This window comes from Typopeltis vanoorti, chromosome 12 (genome assembly GCF_054136105.1).
Source record: "Typopeltis vanoorti isolate ZY-2024b chromosome 12, IOZ_Tvanoo_1.0, whole genome shotgun sequence".
Classification (NCBI taxonomy): Eukaryota; Metazoa; Arthropoda; class Arachnida; order Uropygi; family Thelyphonidae; genus Typopeltis; species Typopeltis vanoorti.
The window spans coordinates 61277805-61299985 of NC_143560.1; the positions used below are offsets into that span (position 1 = coordinate 61277805).

Below are 22181 nucleotides of genomic sequence, written 5' to 3' on the forward strand. Positions count from 1 at the left end.
CATCCTTCTCTACTTCCTTCAATTCTAACTGCTGATTTACAACTCAAAGACTAAGTGGTGCTTGATATAATACCCCACTGACACCATACAACTGTAGCATTTTAAACAGCTTCTCTCTCTTGGCATGTTGTCATATGCCTTTTCCAGATCAACAAAACTTAAATACAGATCGTTGTTATATTCCCATGATTTCTCAACTATTAGTCGTAATGTGAATATCTGATCCTGACAGCCTCTATTTGGCCTGAATCCAGATTGTTCTTCATCAAGCTTCCCTTCCACAATCCTTCTCAACTGTTTCTCAAGTATATTTGTTATAAATCTTACTCAGTAGAGAAATACCTCTGTAATTCTCACATTCAGTTTTATTTCTCTTTTTATATATGGTACTACGAGTACCATATATAAAATAGTAATAGATAAGCTACTACTTCAATCATTTGGAATTTGCCCCTCTGTCCAGGCCTTCTGAATTATGCAGTGCAGCCACTGTAGGAACTTTAACCTTCATATTTGAGAATTCTGGTCAAATATCATCTACCCCCACTGCCTTTCCACATTTCAGGCTTTTGATGGCTTTTTCTACTTCAAGTATGGATATGTATTCCTGATTGCATGCTTAGCCAGTGTTTTTTTACCACTGTACTGTCACTGATTGTTTTATTTAGAATTTTTTTGAAGTAATTACTCCATACATCAAGGATATCTTTTTCTCCAGTTTTCATGTCACCTTTATCATCTCTAATTCCTTTTAGAGCATTCTTTACTCCTTTTCTGTTCAACAACCTCCAGAATATCTTGCCACCTTCTTGATATTTATTTTCTATGTTCTTACCAAAGTCTAACCATGACTTTTGTTTAGATAGTTTCACACAGTGTTTAGCTTTCTTACATTTGTCTCTGTATTCTCTAAGACCACAAGCTGACTTATTTGCCAGGAACTTTTGATATGCTTTCTTCTTTTCTTTCACTGTCTCTAACTTCCTGTCTCCACTTTGGAGTTCTGATTTTTCTATCCTTTCAGACAACCTCACCACATGCCTCTCTGGCTGAATCAATCAGGGTTTTCTTCAGGGCTTGCCACTGAATCTCCAAGGTTTGATTCCTGTTCTCAAACTCTTTCATTTTTTTTTTTCAATCATGTTTGTGTATTTTAGTCTACAGTTCATATCTGAGAGCTGCTCAACTTTTATTTGCTTTAAAACTTTCTTATATGTTATTCTTTTCAATATGAAATTCAATTTGATCCTGCTCAAGAACAAATAGTGATCACTTCCAATTTCAAATCCTCTGTACACTCTGGTGTCCTGCACCAGGGAGAAAACATCACTATCAACAATAACATAGTCAATGAGACGTTTCTTATTCCTTGCCTCTTCTTTCCATGTGAATTTGTGCACATTTTTATCCTGGAACATTGTGTTAGTAATAACCAGTCCATGTCCTGAGCAGAAATCCAACAAGTATTTACCATTATTATTAGCTTTGCTCTTTTCTCCAAACTTTCCCAAAATATTTTTGTATGTCTGACAATCGTTTCCTACTCTACTATTCAGATCCCCAACAAGGACCAGCTTTTCCTTTTTCATTGTGTCAGCTGCTTTCTCAAAAGCTTCAAAAAATTCCTCCACTTCTACTTTAGTAGAACCTTCTGTGGGACCATAGGCACAAATAAGTCTCATTGTCCAGTTCCCCATTCTGATATTTGCCCACATCACTTTACTTGAGACTGCCTGCCATTCAAGAAGATCAGCCTCGTATTTTAGTGTTTAATACTATGGCTACTCCTTCTTCTCCTTGACTGTCATTGCCTGAATATAACAAATTTTGTATTTATACTCAGAAAGATCTCAACAGTTTTATGTTATTATATCTTACAATTTACAAATCCAGTATTCTCCAACACACACTCTATTGGAAATAGTAAAAGGAGGCCCACTTACTTTTTCGAGTACTAATTATTTAACTTAATTAAATCACTTTTCTCCTTCCATTTTTATAAAAAATTCTGTTCATTTCAGAACTAGAAAATTTCATACTCAAAATTTATGCACCTCAATTACCTTTCATTTTTTTCTTTGTTTTTAATTACTTATGTGCAAAAGACTCAATTTTATGAAGTGTCTGTTTCTCCCCCCCCCCCTTTTTTTAATATACTGGAAAATACATAAACTATTACCCAGCCCAAAAACAGAGAGCAAGACTATTTACTCCAATTATACAGCACAGTTCATTGAACTTGCTGTATTTTCCCTTTTTGATCTCCTCTAATACATATGATCACAGCAAAATTAATCTCATCTCCAATTTATATGAGATTTTTTTGAAATTATTTCAATGATACACAAATATAGACTAGACACCACACATCAAACAGGAAATTTTATGTATCACAAATCCTTTGCATATCTAGCAATGTAGTGTCATAGTTCTAGAGGTCGGCCTATTTTTTCCTTATTGTTTTGCATAGTTCTGTGTATTCTTAATCTGCTTATTGTTAGTCAAAAACTTAATTTCTAAAATTAAGTTTTTGACTTGTTTCATATTTCATCTCTTTTTTAGTAGTTGTAATTCCTCTGAAAGTTTACTATCTTTCTGTTGTTTGTTGCTTTTGAATTCGTTGGCTGCTGAGATTATTACTTCCGTTAAGTTTCTGCTTATTTTATTTATACCTTCTTCAAATATATTTATTAAGTCTAGTATTTTATTGATTTTTCATCGTGATTCTTCTTCTTGTTTTCAATAGGTCTTAAGTCTTCTTGATTTTTTGTTGTTAAGCCATTTTATTCTTTCCAATTTGGGGTTTATTTTGATTTTGGCTCTCGCCAGTCAGTGGTCACTTCCTGTATTTACTTGATTTAGTACTGAGGTATCTTGAACTATTTCTTTATTATTACAGTATATAATCTATTTCATTTTTTATTTCTCCATTTGGACTTCTCCATGTCCATTTTCTTTTGAGGGCTTTCTTAAAAAATGTATTTATAATTATTATTATTTTTTTTATTCAGGCTTCCATGGAGTCAAAAGACTCATCGTGGGAGGTCCTTCCTAAGAAACACAAAGTTTATCAAGACTAATCGAGGGGAGGGCCCCCCCCTAAGAAACACAAAGGCTATCATACCACTCCTTAAACTCATTGACCGTTCTCGCTCTCACCAATCTATCAGGCAATGCATTCCATAGTTCAACCACCCTCCATGCAAAGAAACCACTCCTCACCCTCTTGCTCACAGTTTCCATTTGTAATTTCCAGGGATGGCCCTCAGTCATCACTCCTTCCTGCTGTTCAACCAAGAAAGAACTCCCCAGTGTCAACCCTGTAACCACTTCTCAACAGTTGAAAAGTCTCAATCATATCACCTCTCCTTCTATCCCCCAAACTCTGCAGTCCACATTCCCTCAGCTGATCCTTATAACTAACATTGTACAGTCCTGAAACCATCTTTGTACCCTTTCCACAATTAATTTATCCCCTTCAAATCCTGGGGACCAAATCTGAGAACAATAGTCCAAGTGTGGTCTGATCAGAGACTTATACAACGGAATGATAACCTTCTTACCTCTGCAGGTCAGCATCCTTCTCATTATTGTAGCAATCCTCTGTGTTACCTCCACCACCTTTGCAATATGTCCCCTAAATTTCAGGTTTCTATCAATCATCAACCCCGGATCTCTTGTCTCCCCTACTTCCTCCAGTATAGTTTCTCCAATAGAGTATGCAGCGTCCCATCGATGTGTCCCAAACTCAAGACCTTACATTTTGCTGCATTAAACCGACATCCCTATTCATTTGTCCATCAGTCTAGCTTATTCAATCCTCTTGCAGGGCTACCACATCTGCACTATTACTAATAACCCTTCCCCACTTCACATCATCCACAAACAACTGAATATCCCCTGCAATCGACTGACAATGTCATTGATATAAATGTTAAACAATACAGGTCCCAGTACCGAGCCCTGTGGGACCCCACTAGTAACCCTCTGCCTCCTTGAAACTGTCCCACCATACACAACTCTCTGATACCTATTGGACAGCCAATCCTGAATCCATTTGATCAACCTGACATCCAAACCCATGTGCCGCAACTTAAATATCAGCTTATCATGTGGCACCCTGTCAAATGCCTTCGCTAAGTCCAAGAAAATGGCAGTATATGCCTTTCCCTCATCTACTGCTCTTATAACTTTATTATAGAAGGCTAGCATATTACTAAAATAAGAGTGCACCTTCAGAAATCCATGTTGACTCTCACAGATAACATTTCCCTCATCTGCCCAATGTTGTATACAGTCCCTAACTAATTTCTCCAAGATCTCAACAACTACTGATGACACACAAACTAGCCTATAATTAGACACTTCCAGTCTGCTTCCACCCATATGCAATGGCACTATCTTCCTTCCTTCCATTCCCTGGGCACCTTTCCTGTAGCCAGACTTTCATTAAAAAGCCAGGTCAAAGGAGCTGTCAGTTCTTTAGCACATTCTCTCAAAACTCTTGGTGAAATACCATCCAGTCCCACAGCTTTACCGACATCCAGAGTACTCAGTATTTGGAACACACTCTCCTCCTGCACCTCTAAACCTCGAACTTGCCCTATCCCTCTAGTATTAAAATTTACTCCTCCAGGATGAAATACTCCAATAAAGTGTTCATTGAACAATTCCACTATGTCCTCTGCATCATTCACTCTATTCCTTTTTTATCCCACAATGTCATTCTTCCACAAGCACTTCTCCTCCTATTGGCCACATAGCTAAAAAATTCCATACGATTTTCTTTGGATCTTAGGGCCAATCTCTTCTCATATTCCATTTTCGCTTTCCTTACCATACTAGTCTCTCTCTTGGCCTGTGTCTTATATTCTTCATGCATCTGCTCTTCACCTGTCTCCTTATACCTCTTCCATAGCCTCTTTTTCGCATGCAGTTCCTGTTTAATATTGTTTGTCATGCACTTTACTCCAAATTGCATCCTCTTCTTCACTTGTGATATACAGCTTACTATTGCTGCTAACAAATATTCCTTCACAATTTCCCAAGCACTAATGATATCCCGGCCTTCCAATTCTTCCCTCCATGAAACTTAACCAAGTTGACGTCTAAGACTATTATAATCACCTGACTTATAATTCCACATACGTTCCAGTCTCTTTGATACTCCTGCATGTCTATTCATCTTCCAAGTCAAAACCACATGGTCACTCTTTCCAACTGGTGGGAGAGATGTCATCTCAGTTATTATCAACTCTTCTGATGCTACGACCAAATCCAAAACTCTTGAACCTCTTGTTCCCTCTATTACATGCTGCCTAAGACATTATTATTATTATTATTATTATTCCTGATTCCTCCAAGGAGTCCGAAGACTCATCACAGGAGGACACTTACAACTGTCTCAACCACTACACCGAACCTCTACTACGAATAATCTCCATCAACGCCATCTACCGCCCACCTCCACCACCAGTATTTTTTGTCTGTAAATTGCATGTGCTCTGAAGGGCCGATTTGTCTGTATGCGGGATGAAAAACCCGAGTTTCCGGGAGAAAAAACCCTGCTACCTCCGTATGAGATCGGCTAACTCACCTTCGATTGAAATCGTCCAGATAAAGATTCCTCCCGTTGCGATGAGAATCGAACTTAGGCCTATTCCAATTGAAGGGCGCAATGTACTGTCGTTCTTCCAATTGCGCTACGGAGGCGCTTCAAATCTACATTTGTCACTCAAGAATTCTAGAAATAATATAAAGCTTGTTACTGATAGAGAATTCTGTAAGAGCAATTCCTGAGTTCCTATTGTGTCTATTTGGTGAATGGGACGACCTACTCTTTGATGTTAAAATCGCCCATTACTATAGTAAAGTTTTGAATGCTATTTCTTTTTTTGTCTAGAATGTGCTGTAGCGAGTCATAAAATGCTTCTATCTCTTCGTCAGTATGGGATGAGGTGGAAGCATATAGTTTGGCTTCTTAATAAACACTAATTACAAAAATATAATATTTTTGGAGTTCTTGTAATTTTAAGGTTATTACATCTACATAAATACAGCAAATAATTTGTTTTGGTGAAGTTGTTTCCTGTCATTGACTTTCACCATCCACTTTTGTTACTCATAGGAAAGATGTTGAAAGTTCTTTAAATGAGTATTTCTCTATCCTGCAAGATGTTTGATTATATTTCATCATCATCATAGTGCAAGGGTCAAATTTTAGCAAATATAAAATATAGCTTGATTAGGGAAGTATGATACTTCCAGCTTCTACTCATTCAATGAATCTTCTAGATAGATATACCACTGCAAGGACTAAAAGAAAGGAAGGAAGAATTATGTTTTGTTTTAAAAACTAATTGTTTCTCTATATTCGTGATGGAATATTTGATGTTTTCCTCTTAGTTATTTAGCATTAAGTCACTCACAAAGAAACTTTGCAATGAGCGAAATATGAGAGTAATCATGTGTCATATGTGATTTGCCCACTGTATTTATCACACAATACATACAGTGTCAATTAATGGATAATGACCAAACTGATTATCAGAGAAACTGAATGCTTTTGGTTATATATGGCTTAAGTTCATAGAATTTTATAATTTCTTTTACAGGATAGCAGTATTATCTAGCAAAAGTTGTTCAATTTACACTAAACCAGAATACACTTGGGAAAGCTGATCAAAACAGAATAGGAAGTTATCTTGTATACTGTCTAGCAGTACACAAGACAGTGTTCAAACCAGTTTTAGGTTATGGATCTGAGAGTTGGGTTAGAAATAAAGCAGTTGATCAAAAATTAGAGACCACAGATATGAGCATTCTGAGAAAAATTAGGGCCAGAAGAGATGACATCATTTGCAGAATCATATTAAAAATGAAGACATTAGGAAAGAACTTGACATTGTTTGCATTCAGGAACGTGCGAGCAGGTTAATGTCAGGTACTATGGTCACTTAAACAGAATGGGAGAGAGGTTAGAAAAATAGGTGTTTGATGGCAAGATGGCAGGAAAAGACCCAGACACAGAACAAAGTCTAGGTGGATTGATTCAGTCAGAAGTACCTAAGAAGAATGAAATGTTAGATATGACAACTTTGGAGTGCTGACAAGTAATAGACTAATTTGGAGAAAACTGTGGATAGGAAATTGATAATAAGGTAAACTTAATCATGTAGATCTGTCATAGTAGCATTAACATCCCTTGAAGATACATATCAGGAAATTGATGATGAAAGCTCCAAAAATTCACTCACCCAAACGCCACAGGCAAGTTATAAGAGACAAGTGGCTAGTAAATTTTCAGTCTTGTTCTAAATGCATTCAAAAAAAATATTTTTTTAAAAATTTTTAAGTTACACTTGTTTTTATTCCATTTTAAAACATCATCTCATTCACTGTGAAGTTATTTGACCACAAGTGCTGAGGAATTTATTCAAAAAGTTTTATTTTCACCTCTCTGTAAATAAAATTTCCAGATATGAAATCCTTAATTCAAACACTATAGTGTTCCCTTTTAAGGAATCACAAAAATAATTGCAATTTTAGCTTCTGGTTTTTTTCTCCAAAATTCATAATGTAAACCAGTGATCTCCATTCAGTCCCTTTCTCTCATTTAAGGGTCAGAACTTTATTTTTCTTTCTACATGAAAGACTACAAAAAAACGAACAGTCCTTAAAAGTTCAACCTGCTTTAACTTCTTTACTCAAGCAATCCTTTCATCATTGTCATAATTTAAACTTTAATTAAAATTTAATCCCCCTCATTTCTCTCACATCAGTATTATATAGTGATCTTCTCACTCCACACATGCACCACAACTCGTCATATTTTTGTTTTTGTTTAAGTCATGAAGCAAGAAAAATGAGCTGACATTATGTGTTATCATTATGGAATTTGACTTGAAAACAGTAAATCTTGCACACTTCAAGCAAAAGAAGTAATTTTTCCATATCATGAATACATTTAAAGTAAATTAGTTATCATTAGTTAATAAATAAATATTATAATGAAATCGATGCATTCATTTAGTTCAATATTAGCATTACATGTATATGCAGTATGCATGACATATATAGCAAACAATCTATTATTTAAAAAAAAATTGTGCTTTTCTTTCAATATTATATTATGTAATTTCATTAACAAAATAAATTGGTAACTATAAACAGAAAAATTACAATTGACACAATTGAATTACAGTGTATTAAGTCCATACATCTTATTCATTAGGTGCAAGATTATAAAAAAGTACAGTATTGTCCCAAGTTCATTTTCACAACTCACAAGGTGAACTAGTTCGGTGCAATTAAATATTAAAGGCTTTTCAATACTGTTATTTAAAAAATGCATTTATCTTTTATAGACAAGTCAAAATCGATAACGTGACTGTTGAGTACATTGTGAAAAGTGAATCTGGCTGCACAGTGAGTGCTACCTACTTTCTTGTTTTTGTGATTTTTATTATTTGTCTTTCTTATTAAATTATTGTTTGTTGATAATGTATATAAATTCACCCTTCATTATGAACATGATGGAATACACAAACTGAGTTGTGATGAGCTGTCTTGTTGAGCACATTTTAAACCTCATTAAAGGAAAGGATATTTTGGTATAATTACATGTGTAGTGAGAATTAAACAATGTATTACTTTATATAAGTTAAGGGGATAAAAATCCCTTATTGTTTTTCAGCCAGTAAGCGAAACTAAGATCGAAAACTACGATCTGTAACGTTTCATGCCGACGAACTGTCAGCGTATCCAAGCGTAAGTGACCACTTGGTAGTGCCACACCACGGCAATTCATTGCAAAGGTGGAGCAAGATCCCTCACTGTTCTTGATATTTTCTCATAATGTAAAACACACAGCTCTTAAGTGGTCACTTACGCTTGGATACGCTGACAGTTCGTCGGCATGAAACGTTACAGATCATAGTTTTCGATCTTAGTTTCACTTACTGGCTGAAAAACAATAAGGGATTTTTATCCCCTTAACTTATATCAACCTCGCCAGAAAAAAAATAGCCGTTTGGCTTTTCATCTTAGTTATACTATGTTATAATATAATATAGTGACACACCTTTTGGGCAATCGTATAGCAAAAGTATGTAAGTTTTCTTCACTTAAACTCTGATATTCTAGGTCTAGCTACTCACTGATGAGACCTCAAAAAAGGTTGAAACCGGTCTGGGTAGTGACCTCTCCTCATAATGTAAAACAGTACTACATCTCTTAAGAGCTGTGTGTGTTTTACATTATGAGAAAATATCAAGAACAGTGAGGGATCTTTGCTCCACCTTTGCAACGAGTTGCCGTGGTGTGGCACTACCAAGTGGTCATTTACGCTTGGATACGCTGACAGTTCGTCGGCATGAAACGTTACAGATCGTAGTTTTCGATCTTAGTTTCGCTTACTGGCTGAAAAACAATAAGGGATTTTTATCCCCTTAACTTATATCAACCTCGCCAGAAAAAAATAGCCATTTGGCTTTTCATCTTAGTTATACAATGTATTACTTTGTTTTGTCATCATAACATTTATTTCGGTAAAAAAAATCACCCATAAAAATATTTATATAAAGTAGACCAATACCTTGTGAATAAAGTTTTTTTGTGGCTAGTAGATTAAAGTTGCATTTCAGGAGTCCTGCTGATGATGATAATGATTACAGAATAGGAAATAACAAGATCCGATAGCAACATGATGAGTGCTAGCCATTTCATGTAAGACATCATCAGATGTAGATAGCAGAAAACTGAGGGCTTGCTGCATGGTTTTTATGAAACAATCGCATGCCCATGAAGATGCCAAAGCAAAATATTGGTTTACTAATGTAATTAGATAAATACATTTAGTTAGTTAATTATCAGCTTTAGATGTCTACATTATTCCAAAAAACATTCCTTTATTTTGGATGTTTTTTAGAAAATGCTTTTTTTTAATAGTTTAGTTAATTGAAATATTATTTTTATTCCTCCATTTTGAACAACCTCATTTTGTATTTTGTTTAATCTGGCTGTTTTTGTTTTGTTTTTTATAAATTTCTAATTTTTAAAAATGTTTCCTATTTGTTGTGATATTTTTAAGTTTCAATAGCCTTCAAGTTTTCAGATAAAGTTGTTTTTTCTTTATCTTCATACAATTTAGTAAAGTGCTCTTCCCAACATTTTTGTTAAATTAAGCGTAAATTTATACTCACATAATTCAGTTCTTTGATTTATAATTAATCTCCATACTAGTTTATGTGTGCATAAAAGTCTTAATTTAGTTGAATAGCTATCTTAGAATTATCCTTTTATTTACGAGATTACATTACTAATTTCATTTCTTCATTTGTATCTTTTAAACTTTTCTTCATCAGACGTATCTTTAGATATTCTAAAAATGCTTTTTTTTTTCCTTTTGTGCTAATTGTTTGAATTCTTCTGTGTAGCAAGGAGTCAATCTCTTCCATTTATTTCCAATTGTCCTCTCTCTCTCCTTTAAGGCTTCATATGCTGCTTATTTAATATTATTTTTAAAGATTTCCCAGCTTAATTCAGTTCTGAGTTTTCAATAAAAACATTTTTGTTAAACTGCTCTTTTATTCTTTGTTGATATAGTGTTGTAATACATTTTGTCCTAGAACAGTTCTACCTTCATCCCTCCCACCTTTCTCCAGAATCTTAATTTTTCTGATAAGTAATGCATGGTCAGTTCCTATATCAGTTTATGTTAGAACTCAGGTACCAATAGGTCTACTTTTTCCATCCGTTATTATAGAGTCCATTATGGATATGTTTCCTAAGGTTCTCCAATGTTATTTTATGATTTTCATCTTAATTCACATAGATTGTACAGAACTGCAATGCTTTAATTATAATTATTATTTATTTTATTTTAGGTGTGCTGGTTCATTAAATCAATCGACATGATATATTTCTGGTATCATGGTTCCCAATTTGTGCATTTATTTTATTTATTTATTTATTTTTATATATATATTTTTTGTGCACTGGTTTCATTAAATCACTCGACATGCATATTCCTGGTATCATGGTTTCCAATTTGTGCATTCAAGTTTCCAGCTATAATGATCCTTCCTTTGTTTTTATTTCAGATTTTCTTATAATTATTTGTAAAATGTATTTATTTCTGTTCTTGTTTCCCCTCTTCAGTACTATAAACACTTCTGAAATTTATTATATGCCTTTTTATTTTTAATCACATATGAAAATAAGAGATTATTTAATAACCTGACACCAAGAGCCTAGTTTGGAAGAAAACTGTTGATAAGAAACTAGTAATAATGAAGTACTGTCATAGCAGTGGCGCACTCAGGATTTAATCTTTGAGGGGGGCCGAGTGGAGTAGACGTATTGTGAATACACACTGCACATCACATGTGACCTATAACTGAGCATCTGCAGTGATCGCTAATTCATAAGTAGCACACAACATAAATAAAAAAAATGAATTTTAATTAGGAAAAGATTTTTGGAAATTTTTCTAGTGTTTTTTCCTTTTCTTTGGGGGGTGCCCGGGCCCCTTGGCCCCCCCTCTAGGTGTGCCACTGTGTCATAGTATTCTGTTCATTCACCCATACTATGGTACATATTATCAATCTGATGATAATGATGATAAAAAAGCAGAAATATTTTCAACATGTGGTTTAATTAATTCTGTAATAAATTTTAGTATTTACAGTATTGAAATGTTTAGATATTATGCAAATAAGTTTTTGCACAGTAATATTACAGATTTAAACAGTTTACAGTCTACAGTTGATAAGAAACTAAATAAACTAAACTAAATAAAAACTAAAATAAATAAAACTTAATAGTTGTTTTGTGCATTTGTTTATTAGAGCCAAAATGAATACATATATGAAATAACAGTACACGAGGTGAACACAAATATGAGACAATATCCTAAACTCTTGCATAATGTAACAAAAAAGAAATAACAATTATACTATTGTTACAGGTTCTTGAGAATACTGGCAATTAGGTTTTTTTTTTCTCCCCATATCTATCTAATGAACTGTTTCAATCATTCAAATTTTTAACAAAATGACAATGACCAATTTCTATGAATTATTTCTAAAATATTTATTAGAATATCTTGAAATTGTATATAAAAATCTTAATTATACCTTGAAATGTGCAAGGTTTTCCAATGGTGCCTGGGCTAAGCTTAGAAACTCTGACTTTAGAAACATCATAAACATTGCAAGTAAAAGGGCTACCAACTATAGGTGTGTCATCCAATGTAACTACTATTTGATGAGGGCCTATAAAATAAGTCATTTTAATGTTTGTTTTCTAAACATAATTCAAGAAAAATAAAACTTTAAAATAAAATGAAATATATATCCAATCATAAAAAATACTGTTAACAGTAATCATTTTTTAATATAACCAGGATTTTGAAATTTAACTCAATATTAAGCAGTTTTCTTGAAGTACTCTCTGACTACAACAGCAGCAATATCAAACTCAGATCAGCATTTGGGCTATGTGTAGGCTGCACCTAAAGATTTTAACTCCAAATTTTTCTTATATATATGCTACAGTATATTAAGCAATTATAGCATTTAGTAAATAAAATGAAGGGAATGACTAAAGACAATAATCACTGATGAATAATGTGTTTCGAACAGTATCTGAGCAGGCAGAGAAATTTAAAACATGTAAAATCGATATCAGGAAAAAAAAAATGTAAGAGTTCTAGATGGGTTTCTGAAAAATTTATGAATATCAACATAATATAAAAACTTTCATAAAATATTCCATTTATTAATTTGGGAAATGCTATCTTAAACTGAAAGAATCAGATGCAGTGTGTGTGTGTGTGTGTGTGTGTGTGTGTGTGTGTGTGTGTGTGTGTGTGTGTGTGTGTGTGTGTGTGAGAGAGAGAGAGAGAGAGAGAGAGAGAATCAAACCCACGAAAGCTTGTCAACCCATATAATATTCTCCAGGTAATACCAAAAGATAAAATCAATGGAAAGAGAAAACCTGGAAAAAGAAAATATCATGGCTAGACAATATAAAAAAACTGGACTAAACTGAACACAGAGCTTTTAATCAGAGCCACTAAAGATAGAGGTAAATTTGCAAAGGTGGTCACTGAAACTGTTAGGAAATAGTACTTAAAGAAGAAGCATAGGTCAGATCGGGTCAGAAAAAAATTCAGATATCATCTATGCAATTTTGTTCATACAGTAATGAACTGGTAAAGTCTCCATTCTAATCCCTTCAAAGCATTAAGATCTGGCCCTTTTTCTAATATTTCATATTTCCTAAGCAGCATACCATGTTTATAAGAGAAGGAACCATCCATTGTCACACAATAAAATAGCCCTATTTCTTCAGTATTACAGGTATTATGAGCATTAAATTTTTGAATCAAGATTACATAGTTTTTCTAACACTCCATGTGGCAGAGGTCACTGGCTGGCCGAATTAAATGGTATTCTGTTCCAAATAAATGAAGAAAATTCTTATTATATTTCCATGATGGACATGATTTGCCTGACTCTCAGAATCTTATATAAACCCAATGTTCTTGTAAGTGCATATTCAGTGACCTAAAAAAAATCAGAAAAATCAGCTAACGCCTTTTTATTCCCGTATTTACGGGAGTAGGCGAGGCCATTTAGCCCTATCTAACTTTTGGAGACTGAGTGGGCAGTTCAATCTCCACTGGTACCCAATCAGAGACAGATGGCCCAAGGCTATCACTAAGTGATAGCCTTAATAATAATAATAATAATAGTAATAATAATAAAATGAGTCCAGAGGAAAAATGAAGCTGACATCAAGTCCTAGATGACGACAGTCATGGTCAATATTCGAGAAAATGTAAGAATGCAAAGTTGCATACTGGATGGAAGGAGACTTGCAAATTTAAAGAATATTCTATAAATCTAAGTAATTACTACAGAATGTTCTTTACATCTACAATTCTTCCATCTGATTTGCTAAATAGCATTCTTGCAGCATCTCTTAAAAACCGACATGATTCACAACATGGAGTTCATCAGGTCCTTGGTCTTGTAAACTACCATTTTATGGTTGACAGAAAGCTCAGTAAATGTATCCTGAAAAGAATATAAAGAATGTATAAGATTTAATGGTAAGACTTCTTTCCCATCTTGTGATTTCTTCAAGTCACAGATGCAATGGAATAAAACTAGTCTTACATTAAAAAAAAAAAATCTTTCTAAGTGAAACACTGTATAAAAAAAAAATATGACCCATCAACTGACTTTAATAATAATAACATTTTAAAATCTCTAAGTTTTGGAATATAATCATGCTACATATTCAACAGATGTAATTATTTTATATAAACACATTATTCCATAATGGTAATATTGGTTGAGCTCTCCTCTAGCTTTACAACTGGTTGAAATTCTATACTGATTAAACATATGTATTTCATTTTCTAATTTATCATGACACTTTATGTAAATTTCTATTTACTTAATGTACATATCCATTTTATCAATGTTCACATTATAATGAACACTTCTTTGTTTAGTGCACACAGTAAAATATTTTATTAGATATTATAGTTTCTTTACTTTGGATGGATCACCAAGGAGGGAGGCAAATGTGCAATTATAAAAGAGGTAATTCTAATAAACTGAGAAGACAACCTAAATGCATGCCTGAAGAAACAGCACTGCATGGGAATAACTCAAAGGATATTTGAAGGAAGCAATATCTCACTGCATCCCAACAGTTATTAGAAAAGTAACTTAGGAGTTAAATGGATGAATAACATTTTAAAGCAAAAGAGAGGCATAATGTTACTGATTCAAACATCATGTAAAGAGTGATGGCAAAGCTAAAGATCAGTATACAGTAGGACAGGAGGGTGATGCCCACTGTGAGGAAAGCCAAATATGATTATGAAAAGAAGTTAGCTGAAGAGATCAATGGAAATTGTAGAGAATTTTATAATTTGTAGCAAGTAAAAATAATGGCCATGGAAGAATATTGTTAGTGAATGTGGAGGGTGGTAAAGTGACAGGTCCACTAAAATACTTGAGCAGTGACCTGATCACATCAGGGATCAGTTATGTTTTTTTCCTTCATGTTGGAGGCTTAATGAATTTTTTTCTTCCATTTTCCTGCCTATAGTAATCCTACCAGGAGATAATTTATTTCCTACATGCTCCATTGAATACAATGCATATATTACATTTGGCTTCCAAGTAACTGATTAACATTTATATTAAATTTACATTTTTGTATCAGTATCCATATTTACATTTATATTTTTAGATGTATATGTATGCATGTATTCCTATATTTACATCTATACTTTTATTTCTACATATGTTTACACTATATAATTCAAACATTATCAGTAATTTATGATACATTACAATGACTGGAAGTTGATTTTTTCAGCAAAATTAAATAATTCTGAGTAATACTTTTGGATAAGTCTCTGTTTTGACACTGGCCACTCAAGTGTGGAATCCAGCAGCTGACAGTCATAGAGTAAGTAGTCAACAGTCTATTGAAGATGTGTAAAACAAATACATAATGGCGATTCCAGGATATGGAATCTTAATTTTCATGTCCTGTTACTAGTGTGGTTAAACCTGAAGAGATGACATGTATTTTAAGCTGGAGTCTGCTTATTTCTTCTGCAAGTGTTGTTGTAGCAGATTTGAACAAGTACTTTTGGTAACTTATTTCTAACTGTTCATTTATAGCCACTTCTTTAGCCAGCTGATTGGTTCTCTTGTTTCTTGCTACCCCAATATTATTATATTATTATCATTACCTGACTGACACCTTCAGGGAGTCCAAAGACTCATCGAGGGAGAGCATCTACTCTACAACTCTCTGTCTCCAGACACTCATTCTACCAACTACAACTAACCGCAACTTCACCACCGCTATCTACCGCCCACCACCACTGGTATTTCCACAGACAATCACAAACATCCATGCCCATGGCGGGATTCGAACCTGCAGCCTTTTGGCTAGAGAGAAGATATACTAACCACTCAACCAACCAATATGCACCTTCAACCAGCATAACTTGGCTTCCCATCCCTCTAGAGTGAGATTCCATACCAGATTCTTGTCTGCTCTATTAATGCTAGATGGCTGTTCTGGTCATTTATGCCATCTATAGTGCTTCTATTGTCATTATAAATTGTTATGATCTTTTGATGTTGAGTTGTAATTCTTCGAAGGGTATGTAAGTAAATAAACTATAGCAAGTTGTTCTGCTAGGTTGGTGGAACAAATGGGATGCAGTCTAGAGCAGTATTATTGTATAATGGACTGTCTGCAATATACAATGAAAGAACAACTGATGTTTCCTTCTGTTTTGCTCCCATTGTCACTTTCAGAGCTTTCCTTCTTAATATATGTTTTCTTTGCTGGGTGAGGCTACCTAATGTAGTGAAACGGAAGTTTATAGCAATTTGGATCAATGTTGGAATTTCTGTTATATCTTCTGGAAGTGACTTCATATATAATATAGAACTCCTACATTTTAAGGCAGATCGGTGTTACATCAGCAATAATGCAAGTTGCCTCGAAAGATATTGTAGGATACTGTGTCCTTTAATTATTCATATGGCTATAAGGGGCTGAACTCTGTTTAAGTTTTGTTGGTTTTTCATAGATTTTAGTACATCTTTCTAAGCAGATGTTGCATAAGATATCGATAGTAGTATAGCTCTGGTATACTACCATTTTGTTTTCAGCACTCATTGGCCTAATCCCCACTTATCTTGCTGACTTAGAGATGAAGTCATATTTCTTCATCTCCATACACTGCCTTCTGTGAACACTTCAACCTCCACAATTGCATTTATTGTGCTTGATTGAGGTCTCTAAACGCATACTGATTGTTGTTTAATAGGTCTTTTGAACAGACAATGAATTACTTGGTTTACCAGAAGTTTTTCTTGTACCTTACCATTTCTGAGACTAATCAGCCTGTAATTGCTAATTTTGTGGTTTGATTTTGGATATAATTTTAGAGCATTTTCATAATAAAGGACACCCTCTCTTTAGGCATTGATTGTAAACTGTTATGAATTTGGGGAATTCAACAATATTTGACTTATAATGATTTGATTTCATTAGATGCAATTTCATTATCATTAGGAGTGCCTATGTCTGTTTCCATTCTTTGTAAGTTTTGTGGATTTCTTCATCTGTTGATTTGTCATCATCAGGAATAAATTTGTTTATCATTACAGCTACAGTTTCTGCTGAGTCATCTGTTTCCTTAATAGTTGATAATATAGGTGTTGCTTTATTCTTGCTTGCTGCTAATTTATATATACAGTTCCAAGGATTCAATACAGTTGAAACAGTACAGAATTTTTTTTATGATTCTGTTTTTTGGTTTAAAATTTTTTGGACTGATAGCTATATTTGACTTTATAGTAGTTTTTGATATCTACTCCACTTTAATTCTGACTGTTGTAGGTTCTGTGATATAGTTGTCTGGGTGCATTTATACGTTTTCTTAGGACTGTTAGTTTGTCATTCCATCAAAGTACTGATTTTCTCCCATTAATGTTTAGCTTCTTGGGTGTTTGGTAGCAGCATTTTTTCAGGCCAGATGAAAGCACAGAATAAAGGAAGTCTATACTGTCTTGTGCTGATCCCCAGATGACTAAGTTCTTGTCTAAGATAAGCTGTTGTACACTGGTCACAGTTAAGTGACACTCTGAGATTTAGTGTGCAAATTCTCTTTTCAATACTTTTGCAAATGTATCTAGATTGATTTTGTTAGTGAAATACTTAAAGTTACTGCAGTGGTTTTTCTTATGTATTCTGTTTAAGTTTTTGTAACTGATGATGAAACTTAAAATGCAATGATCAGAACAACTTTCCTCTTCCTTGCAGCTCCGTTCAGAAATCCAGGGTAAAATAGCAACATATAGTAAATGTTGTGAGATTAATGAAGCTGCTTCCTCTGATATTTTAAAAGGATGGGATTTTACTGTTAGCGTTTAGAATGTGTAGGGAATTTGAAGCTAGAAACCTTTTCAGATTTGTACCTCTATTTTTTGTGCTTTTGTTAAACAATAAAGCCAAATGGGTATTGTTATCCATTCTATGAATTAGGCTGTGATTGATGGTAAAATCCATGATCTGACTTTTTCTAAGTCATATTTAATTTTTTTTTTTTTTTTAAATATTTCTTTTTATTTTAAAAATAAACTCATTTTTTTCTAAGTCATATTTTATATTACTATGATAGTCTAGGTACACACCCATAGCAAAAGTTTTAATTCTGCAGTATGCAATTTCAATAAGTACTGAGTCCTTGTTGCTGTACTGAGAAAATAATATTGCTTGAACTTCAATTGACCATGAGTACTGCAGCTCTCTTTCTTTCTGATCTTTTGGAAAATATTTTATAATTACCTGAAAAGCCACATAGTTTGTTGTTGAAGTTGTAAGGTTCTTATAATGCTAGTCTTATATTTCTTCTGTTTATGAATTCTGTTAGTTTAGAGTATTGAGGATTGATTTGAAGGCATGCTAAGAAAGTAGTGCTGTTTCTGCTGACTTTATTATTGCTTTCCATAGTCTATGTTTTGAATTTTGAGCTGTCAGTAGTAATTATATGTCAGGCAGTCTTTGCTTAGAGCCATGTGTTTGCAGTCATTTTGCATGCTTGTTATGATTTTGGCAGGTTTATACAGTTCTTCTCAGACTCATTTCATGTGCACTCACTGAGCTTGTGTTGCTTAGAGTAGAATAGACAAATGGTTTCATTTACAGTCTCATGTATAATGGTGGAACTTATTGCAGTTAAAGTACCTCAGAAAGCTTGTGTGTACACATGTGTGTGCTTACACCTGGGCAGGACCATTAGCTCTGAGAATGCAGAGGGGAAAGTGGATGAGCTAGAGATATCAGAGTTGGTGGAAGAGCTTGATTTGAATACAACCACTGGCATGGATGGGATATCTTCAATGGTACTGAAGGAATGTGCAAGACAGTTATTAATGTCCCTGATAACTTGAGCACTAACATATATATGATTTCTATGAGTGAAATGAGAGTAAGATAATTCCAATATACATGAGTGAAGCTAGGACCAGTGCAGCAAATTATAAACCAATGAATATCTATGGTGTAGTTATCAAGGTTTTGGAGAGGTTGCTCAAGAAATGCCTGCAGAGATGGGAAGACAGCATTAGAATCTTCTACAGAGGACAGCATCTGTTTGTTTATTTTATTTAGCATATTCTGATACACATGGCTGTGGAGTCATACAGTCAGGTATGTGATCATCTTATGAAGCCAATATAATGTTATTGATTGCAATATAATTTTGTCTATAAATTGTGTGCATGTTTTCTGGCTGATTTTTAGTTTAGACAGTTGAGTTTGGCAAGTACAAGAAGAATGATTGTTATGGGAGATATTAACTACAGTAGTATAAATTGGAGAGGAAGATGCATGTAGCAATAAGGGAATGGAATTTCTAGAATTCTTGAGGGACAAATGTCTAAGGCAACATGTAATAGAGGGAACAAGAGGTTCAAGAGTTTTGGATTTGGTTATAGCATCAGAAGAGTTGATAATAACTGAGATGACATCTCTCCTACGAGTTGGAGAGAGGGACCATATGGTTTTGACTTGGAAAATGAATAGCCATGCAGGAGTATCAAAGAGACGGGAATGTATGTAGAATTATAAGGCAGGTGATTATAATAGTCTAAGATGTCAACTTGGAAAAGTTTCATGGCGGGAGGAATTGAAAGGCTGCGATATCATTAGTGCTTGGGAAATTGTGAAGGAATATTTGTTAGCAGCAATAGTAAACTGTATTCCACAAGTGAAGAAGAAGACATAATTTGGAGTAAAGTGGATGACAAACAATATTAAACAGGAATTGCATGCGAAAAAGAGGCTATGGAAGAGATATAAGGAGACAGGTGAAGAGAAGATGCATAAAGAGTATAAGACACAGGCGAAGAGAAGATGCATGAAGAGTATAAGACACAGGCCAGAAGAGTGACTAGTATGGTAAAGAATAAGAAACTGGAATATGAGAGGAGATTGGCCCTAAGATCCAAAGAAAATAATAGAGAATTTTTTTTAGATATGAGGCCAGTAGGAGGAGAAATGACTGTGGAAGAATGATATTGTGGGATAAAAATGGGAATAGAGTGACTGATGTGGAGGACATAGTGGAATTGGTCAATGAACACTTTATTGGAGTATTTCATCTTGGAGGAGTAAATTTTAATACTAGAGGGATAGGGCAGGTTTGAGGTTTAGAGGTGCAGGAGGAGAGTGTTTCAAATACTGAGTACTCTGGATGTCAGTAAAGCTGTGGGACTGGATGGTATTTCACCACGAGTTTTGAGAGAATGTGCTAGGGAACTGACAGTGCCTTTGACCTGGCATTTCAATGAAAGTCTGGCTGTGGGAAAGGTGCCTATGGAATGGAAGGAAGGTAAGATAGTGCCATTGCATAAGGGTGGTAGTAGACTGAAAGTGTCTCATTATAGGCCAGTTTGTGTGTCATCAGTAGTTAGTAAGATGTTGGAGAAAGTCGTGAAGGACCATATACAGATGACGGTAATGTTATCTGTGAGAGTCAACATAGATTTGTGAAGGGGCGCTCTTGTTTTAGCAATATGCTAGCCTTTTATGATAAAGTTAAAAGAGCATTAGATGAGGGAAAGGCATATACTGCCATTTTCTTAGATTTACGGAAGGCATTTGACAGGCTGCCACATGATAAGTTGATATTTAAGTTGCAGCACATGGGTTTGGATGTCAGATTGGTCAACTGGATTCAAGATTGGCTGTCCGATAGGTATCAGAGAGCTGTGCATGGTGGGGCAGTTTCAAGTAATCAGAGGATTACAAGTGTGGTCCCACAGGGCTCAGTACTGGGACCTATATTGTTTAATTTATATCAATGACATTGTCAGTGGATTGCAAGGGGATATTCAGTTATTTGCAGATGATGCGAAGCTGGGAAGGATTATTAGTAATAGTGCAGATGCTGCAGCCCTGCAAGATGATTTGAATAAGCTAGACAGATGGGCAAATGAATGGGGGTTTCGGTTTAATGCAGCAAAATGTAAGATCTTGAGGTTTGGTTTTATTAGGTAAATGCCTAATAAAATTATCATTTGCCTTAAGGAGTAGCCATTGTATTCAACACTAAATACGAGGCTAATCTTCTTGAATGGCAGGCGGTCTCAAGTAGAGTGATGTGGGCAAATATCAAAATGGGGAACTGGACAATGAGACTTATTTGTGCCTATGGTCCCTCAGAAGGTTCTACTAAGGTAGAAGTGGAGGAATATTTTGAGGCTTTAGAGAAAGCAACTGACACAATGAAAAAGGAAAAGCTGGTCCTTGTTGGGGATCTGAATAGTAGAGTAGGAAACGATTGTCAGACATACAAAAATATTTTGGGAAAGTTTGGAGAAAAGAGCAAAGCTAATAATAATGGCAAATACTTGTTAGATTTCTGCTCAGGACATGGACTGGTTATTACTAATACAATGTTCCAGGATAAAAATGTGCACAAATTCACATGGAAAGAAGAGGCAAGGAATAAGAAAAGTCTCATTGACTATGTTATTGTTGATAGTGATGTTTTCTTCCTGGTGCAGGACACCAGAGTGTACAGAGGATTTGAAATTGGAAGTGATCACTATTTGTTCTTGAGCAGGATCAAATTGAATTTCATATTGAAAAGAATAACATATAAGAAAGTTTTAAAGCGAATAAAAGTTGAGCAGCTCTCAGATGTGAACTGTAGACTAAAATACACAAAGATTATTGAAGAAAAAATGAAAGAGTTTGAGAACAGAAACCAAATCTTGGAGATTCAGTGGCAAGCCTTGAAGAAAACCTTGATTGATTCAGTCAGAGCGGCATGTGTCGAGTTGTCTGCAAGGATAGAAAAATCAGAACTCCATGGTGGACACAGCAAGTTAAAGAGACAGTGAAGGAAAAGAAGAAAGCATATCAAAAGTTCCCGGCAAATAAGTCAGCTTGTACTCTTAGAGAATACAGAGAGAAATGTAAGAAAGCAAAACACTGTGTAAAACTAGCTAAACAAAAGTCATGGCAAGGCTTTGGCAAGAACATAGAAAATAAATATCAAGAAGGTGGCAAAATATTCTGGAGGTTGTTGAAGAAGATTAGAAATGGAGGAAAGA

General features: G+C 34.5%; 1 protein-coding gene across 1 annotated transcript in view; it reads right to left on the bottom strand.

The window, feature by feature from the left end:
• The window catches only part of jbug (filamin-type immunoglobulin domains fbug), an 879391-nt gene that overhangs the window by 261010 nt on the left and 596200 nt on the right, over window positions 1-22181 (bottom strand). Inside the window, exon 33 of the mRNA XM_090401914.1 lies at window positions 12138-12275. Within this exon, the coding sequence (XP_090258040.1) occupies window positions 12138-12275 (138 nt within the window). The remainder of the gene's footprint in view (window positions 1-12137; window positions 12276-22181) is intronic.